The sequence below is a fragment of the Hevea brasiliensis genome, chromosome 14 (genome assembly GCF_030052815.1).
Source record: "Hevea brasiliensis isolate MT/VB/25A 57/8 chromosome 14, ASM3005281v1, whole genome shotgun sequence".
Taxonomy (NCBI): Eukaryota; Viridiplantae; Streptophyta; class Magnoliopsida; order Malpighiales; family Euphorbiaceae; genus Hevea; species Hevea brasiliensis.
Window position 1 is genome coordinate 31966820 of NC_079506.1, and position 6881 is coordinate 31973700.

The 6881-nt window shown below is 33.9% G+C and overlaps 1 protein-coding gene across 7 annotated transcripts; it reads left to right on the forward strand.

Moving 5' to 3' along the window:
* The first annotated feature begins 313 nt into the window (after window positions 1-313).
* On the forward strand, window positions 314-6659 carry LOC110658937 (uncharacterized). 7 transcript variants are annotated; one of them, XR_002495677.2, is made up of 7 exons: window positions 314-1279; window positions 2852-3297; window positions 4877-5061; window positions 5297-5363; window positions 5466-5541; window positions 6062-6140; window positions 6341-6659. XR_002495677.2 is itself a non-coding variant. In XM_021816728.2 (6 exons), exons 1-5 carry the CDS (start codon window positions 553-555, stop codon window positions 5502-5504), a joined length of 1464 nt encoding a protein of 487 aa, XP_021672420.2. In that variant the 5' UTR covers window positions 314-552; the 3' UTR covers window positions 5505-5541; window positions 6341-6659. The 7 variants fall into 7 exon arrangements, 3 of the variants coding, with proteins under 3 accessions (XP_021672420.2, XP_021672421.2, XP_021672419.2); XR_002495679.2 differs by having other exon boundaries at window positions 6062-6107; XR_002495678.2 differs by having other exon boundaries at window positions 6066-6140.
* Window positions 6660-6881: the final 222 nt, after the last annotated feature.

Genomic DNA, 6881 nt, shown 5'->3' on the forward strand with positions numbered 1-6881 from the left:
AAACCAATATTTGATTTACAAATTAAATAAATAATTTTTTAAAATTAGTTTTTTTATAAATTAAGTTTTTAATTAAAAATAAATAATTATTAACTAATTTAATAATTAAAAATTAAAATATAAAAGAAAAAAATGTGAGAGAATAAAATAGTAATTTTATTTAGAAAATAATTAAATTATAATTTTTTATATGAAAATTATTTTTTAAATAAAATAAAAATTGAGGGATATACGGGTGGATGAAATTTGAATCTGGATCTATTATATCAATCAATAATATTTTTTAACTACGAAATCAAGCGAGTCAATTTAAAGTTAAAGAAAATAAAAATAAAATAAATTGAGAGATTAGATTGACGTAGAATTAACCCTAATTCTGATGGATTTGGCGTATGCATATTGGGCGAAAACTTTCCATAAAATCAGCCAATGATTTTCAAATGTTTAGCAGAAGGAATTCGCTTTCCTTCATTCCCTTTCGTTTTCCCCCAAACAAGGAAAAACCTATAAATCGCAAAAAACTGTTCTTTCAGAGGCAGCTCTACCCGGACAATGGACTCTGAAGAAATGGACCCAGACATCGTTCTATGGATCATCGAGTTCCTAGCTCGGCAAGACTCAGTCTCTAAACTTGTTCTCAACAGGATTCTCACAAATACCCATATCCCCATTTTGGCAACTCCACGCTTGAAGAAGACACTCGCTCTCCGCGCAATCCAGGACGAAATTGCCGACGGCTCCGTTTCCTCTGAAATCATTCTTGAATCCCTCGAAATCATTGAACAATTGGATCAGAAGAAGGGATTCAAGATCCCAGACTCCATGAAGCTCGCGTACTGCGCGGTTGCTGTGGACTGCACGGTGAAGCACTTGGGTGTTGTGGGAAGCAAACGCAAGCGTGACCCTGAGATGTTTTTCGAGGCAGTGAAGACGATTTGGAGTGAAAGAGTTGACAAGTTGGAGTTTTTGAAGAAAAGCGAGCTGGTTACTGATGAGTTGAGGGAGTTTAAGGAGGAGATGGAGGCGGCTTTGTGGGATTCGAATGCGTGTGGGAGGTTGTTGGAGAGGGCTACGCGAAATGAAGCGTTAAGACTGGTTATGGATTATTTAAAGGAGGCTTTGGATGAAATGGGTCGTCCATTTCTTGAATTGCTTGCCAGAGCTGAGAGGGAAAGGAAGGAGAAGGAAATGGTAGAGAAGGAAAAGAATGCTGATAAAGTTGGGGTGAAAGCAAGCAGGGAACCAGAAGTAGGTGTTGCAGATGGGTCTGCAAGGAAAGGTAAAGAATTGTTCTTCAGTTTCATTTCATGCCTAAGTTATGAATTTTTTTCTGGGATTTATCTTCTTTTCTTAGAAAAAAAATGGGTTCAAACTCTTAATTATCTGTTTAAGAAAATAACTATTTATCATATGCACCTGCTTGTTTTATTCATTTGCTATATTTTTTGTATAGAGATTATGCTTGCAATCATTGAAGCCTGTTGCTTGATTTTATTTTATAGCTACTTTTTCCTACTTATTGGGATAAAGATATATAATTTAGTCCTAGTAGTTTATTGCACTACAAGCGAAAGAGTTTTGAGAGATTTTTTAAATTTGTTGCATTACCTGATTCGAGTTCTGTTCTTCTTGAGTAGCAAGGTGAATTCAAAATACATTTTCATTTCAACCTGTTGACAACTTAGCGAAAGATTTATTAGCAGTAAAATGCCTTATGGTAAAAAAATCCAAACCTTTTTGATGTTTTGCAATTAAAGCCTTTTTTAAGCCTAATTTTGAAGGTTTTTCACAAATATAGCTAGCGGCAGAAATTCGAGAGATTGACTGGCAAAATTGTGCCATGTAAGCTGATTTAGAGCCAATTTTGACTGCTGGCTAAAATTGCCAAAAAAAAAAAAAATGAAAGTAAAGAAGTTTTGGATTATTTTGACCATTAAGCCTTAGAAAAGGATGCTTCCTCAATAAAATGAGATAAATGTATCAGTAATGTTGTGAGATATTAAATGAATTAATGCCTTAACAATTTTTGAATCTACAATTTACAGATATGAGAAAGCAAATAAAAAAAGGCATGTAGTACCCTGCATTAGAAACCCTGAATGTAATAAGAATTCTAGAGGAGAAATTCTGTGGCTGCAATGGTGGATTCTGAAAGAAATTTTAAAGACACTTGCTATTCCGAATATTTGACTAGGAGAAGAGTGTAAATGATTCTTGGTTTTTATCACTTGAATGTACATTTAGGCATTCAGGTGTGACAATTTCTTTTGGAAACCAACTCTCTGTATTGTGAATTTCTAAGATTTAAGATTGCTTGCAATTTAGTGTGTTTCCTTTTTCTTTCATGCCTGTTGCATTAATTTTTAGGCTGAATGCTTTGCCATCACGTATTTGATTTTTGCGCCTTTTGTATATCTCTCTTATACAGCAACTGCTCATTTGGTTACCTTGTCTTTTGTACTTAGAATTTATATGTCTATCTCATTTTTAAAATTTGACCAATCTCTATTTGATAATGCCTTAATTGTAGCCATAAGAAAGCTAATTAACAGGTTTGGATATCATGCTGCCAATCGCTAGCAATAATGATGATTGCTGAATATTGAGTTGTCTTTCTTTATTGATTGATTGGATTATAACAAACTTTATTTGTATGGATAGCAGCGTAAGGAGATAATTAACACTACCTTTTAGTTTTATGCACATGTGAAGGGCTCAAAAGCGTGGCTGGGATGGCATCCCTTTTATGTGTTCAATCAGCATAGTTGTTCATGTCAGGGCTGTGCTTACCTTTCCAAGCTGTGAGTTACAACTATCTGCATGCAAGTAATTTTTCTCTTGTTTTATGTAGAAACTCAGAACAATGATATGCTTCATACTAGCAACAACCTTAAAGGATCAGGTGGCATTATGGATTCTGAAAAAGTAGTCATGAACATTCCTACTCCTGAAGTTAAAATAGTGAAAGAAGCACTTAAATCCAGCTCCATGGAGTTAAAAGCTTTGTTGAATGACCCTCTACCCAATGCTTTACATTTGTCTGAGGCTTTAATGCCTGAAAGAAAAGCCTTGAATAAGGAGATTTTAGTAGAAAATCAGGTTGGAAAGGGTGTAGATGTGCCCAATCCTTCCGTTAATGTTGTAGTCTCCATAGAAACACCCAATCCATCAGTTACTCAAACTATTGAATCCATTCAAACTATGAAGAATGGTGCTGGAATTCAAATTTGTAACAATCAGATTGTTGTTTCCAAACACAGCTTAATGGAGAAGAATAGTACTGCTCGTACCTATGAGGTATGATTTTGCCTTTTGTTTTGGTCTGCTTGCTTATCTTCAAGTTACATTGAAATTTAACAGAGTCAATTTTTCATGTTATAAAGATGATGCTTGTATATGTTTTTTGTGCATTATTTCTGAATTCTCATATTGGTTAACATGTTAATTCTTCTTGATTTTAATTTTTGGTTAGCCTTGAGTTATCATTTTTTACCCACAAAAACATATTCTTGATTGGAAGAGTGTTATGAATTTTTGGCTTTAGAATAGTGTGCTTGTGCATTCTTTTCATGTTGTGATATTTGCCTATAGAATAAAAAAGATAAGCGCATTGATTCAGTTGCATGTTCCTTATGTGGAGGGTAACTTTTGAATTGGAAAAAAAAAAAAAGCTAACTGTAATCACATCGAGGCTCCATATGTTTTGGGGAAAATATTTTTCTAAAAACTGTTTTCTGGATTTTCCAATGTTTGGCATGTATAGGATTTCCTGATCAAAAGGAAAACTAAAACCATTTTAAAATTGTGTATCTGTTTTCAAAGCAGGAAGTCTTTTTAAAGAATTCTATGAACCCACAAAAAGTCAATGAAGCAGCATGAGAACCACATAGGCACTTCATCCACATTGTGACTTCTGTTGAGCATCACTGGTCTTTGTTGGCCACCTTTGTCGTATCATAATTGACCACTTTTATAATTTTAAATTCTTTTTCAACAAAATTGAGAAGTCTTTAATCCTAATATTTTCATGCCCTACTTTGTTGAAATAAATTTTCCACCCAATATGCACCAAAAATGCAAGAAAAAAAATTCAATTCAAATTTAGAAGGTTCAAGAGTTCAAGACGTAGTTCTATTAGAAAGTATGCTAGTTATAGTTTCATTATGATAGGCTTTATTTAGAAGGGTTAAATCCTAATTCTATTAGTATTTTAAGTTCAAGTCTTAATTCCACATAGACTTAATGTTCATTTACCTTATTCGAGTAGGATTTATGCTATATATATGGGGCTGTAATGGTTAATTTAGAGGCAGATTTTATAGATTATTACCAATTTACTGGTTGTCATTTTTCTTGATTGTGTAACCAGAAAAGCAGCCCTTTGGTTGATCTTTTATCTCTTAGTTCTCTCATTTTCACTATTCCATGTCAAATCTACAACCAAGTTTAGGGTTAGGGAGCTATTTCACCAAATGCCAAAATGTAATTTCTAATTGATATTAGTGTTACAGCCAAGCAGCAAAAAATTCATCTTCTCAGAAAATGTTTTCTACGATAAACATCTTCCAAATGGAGCTTGAATTTGTAAATAAATTCCTTCTCTTCTTCTTTTTCTTCTTCTTACGATTATTACTGGAGAGAATGGAATTTGGTTAATAAATATTTTCTGTTTCATCGTGAAACCTCCTTCAAATTCATGATGACAAGTTAACTGCAATATTATTTATGATCTTATGTTAGACTTCAAACTTGCTTTAAATTGTTTATCTCGTTGAATTGGTTTGACATAAAATTTTTATTTCTCTAACCTTTTGGGCTTTTCATGTTTATGTAATTATGTCTAATATATCTTTTCTTTCTTTTGTTTGTTGGATAGTGGGATGATTCAATTGATGGTTCACCTGAAGGTGCCAGTGGTATGAACAGATTTCAGTTAGCTAAGCCAAGGACAAAGGTTGTGTCTCCATTGAAGGAGTATAAAATCCCTAAGTTTGCTGGAAGGAGAAAAGTCAAGAGGTGGAGCGTGGAAGAGGAAGATGCATTGAGGGAGGGTGTGCAATTGTATGCAATTTTGTTAACAAGACAAATTTTGTTTTTGAAAATATAGAATTCATGGTTTAGTTAACTTTCATTTTCTGCTTTATTATCTTCTACTATAAGAAAGACTTGGCTTTTACCTTTATAGGTATTGCTGCTTCAATTGTGCAAGTATAAAACCAGTAGTTTAATTTTTTTATATTTTACTGTTTGTATAAATTTTTGGGTTCTTATTCTTTTTCCCCTTCTTCATTGGAAGGTTTGGTAGAGGAAACTGGAAGGCTATCTTAGACTTTAAGCGTGACATATTTTATGACAGAACTGAGGTAAATATGCTCAATGTTGTGCACTATTTTCTGTTTGGTTTCTAAAATTTGTATTCTTTGTATTAGTGCTGCATACTAGTTCTCTTTAAAATACTTTTTCAGGTTGATTTGAAGGACAAGTGGAGAAACATGACAAAATAGCAACCTGCATAAACCTATTTTGTTAATTTTGATGAAGGTATATGTAACCTTATATAATCAAGTAGAGAAACACCAATCAGAGTCTGCTGTCTTATGACTTTTTTGGCTGAAGATGTATGTAACCCCTAATCTGCACGTGACGTAGTTTTGCGCTGAAGATGCATATAGAACTGCATAACCTAGTTTTGTGTTGAAGATGTATATAACCCTGCAAAACTGTTTTGTAGGTTGGTTGACCATGGCATATTTTTGTCTGCTAGATATACTGTTTATGGCAAGTCTCTCTGGGTTTTCATTTGGAGTTCTTGTCTGACTTTTTCCCATGAATGAAGTATTTGTATTTATCCCGACTACTTGGCCAGCTTAGACTGATGTGATATACCAGAGAAATTTTTATATTCTTTTTGCAACCTTCTCATGAATTCTGGGGAGTGAAAAAAAAGTGACTCTTTTGATGGCTTTTGATTATAGTCTTTAATTGTTCTTCTCCTTTCAATTCTCTCTTTAAGCACTACAAAATGAATTTAAGCTATTTGCTTTTATGGCTGTTCAATTAGGTAGGTCCAATCTACTCAACTGCAACTTATCCAACCTACCTGAAAGGTCAGTTTTCAGGTTATTTCCAAAGATGATGAGGTGGGTCTGTTATGATTTTGCTTTGCAATACCAATTTGAAACCAGATGCATGAACCTAAAAGGAAAAAACTTGAATGCTACTTGATATTGCTTGACTTTTAACACTAACGCATCGTCACTAACGGCCGCAATTCACTGCTCTCCTTTTCTAAACCACCACTAATCTCTCAGCTCTTCACCATTACTATTCACTGTTGCAGGTTCTTTCTTTCGAAGTATGCAGTCTATTATTGCTCGGACTCGTACTCTGCATATGTGTTTCCTTCTTCTTTTCATGATTTCAGTGTGGGTTTTTCTACCTTTTTGTGATATACTGGTGTTGATGTAAATGGTTTTTTATTAGGGGAGGGTTGGAGGTCAGGTCTGTTAAAAAATGTTTATAATCTCATATTAAATTTTGTACTTTAGTTTTTTTTTACTTTGTAGCTGTTAATGTGAATGAGTGCCATTTGTGGCCTGCATGTCTTTGGATTATGAACTTATTATCCATAATTATATTTGGCATGTTTGAGACTCCTAGTTGTAAGGCCTTGGTGTAAGCTAGTGTTTGTTCGGACATTTGGTCCCAATGTTTTTAGATATGCATGTTCTGGTTCCAGGGCCAAGGGGACGGTGACCGGACTAAAGGTCACCCGGTCCCGATTCTGATTCTAATTTCTATTTCTGTTTGGTCTGATTTTGATGGTTAATGTTTTTAAAAGATACTTTTTTAACAGCAGCTTGTTTCGGTTCAAGTTTAGT

What these genes read in the sequence shown, in the direction of transcription:
- LOC110658937 (XM_021816728.2), top strand. Translation starts at nt 553, where the DNA reads ATGGACTCTGAAGAAATGGACCCAGACATCGTTCTATGGATCATCGAG. An exon ending in AGATGGGTCTGCAAGGAAAG is followed by an intron (nt 1,280 to 2,851) that starts GTAAAGAATTGT and finishes TGTTTTATGTAG; the next exon opens with AAACTCAGAACAATGATATG. An exon ending in TTGAGGGAGGGTGTGCAATT is followed by an intron (nt 5,062 to 5,296) that starts GTATGCAATTTT and finishes CTTCATTGGAAG; the next exon opens with GTTTGGTAGAGGAAACTGGA.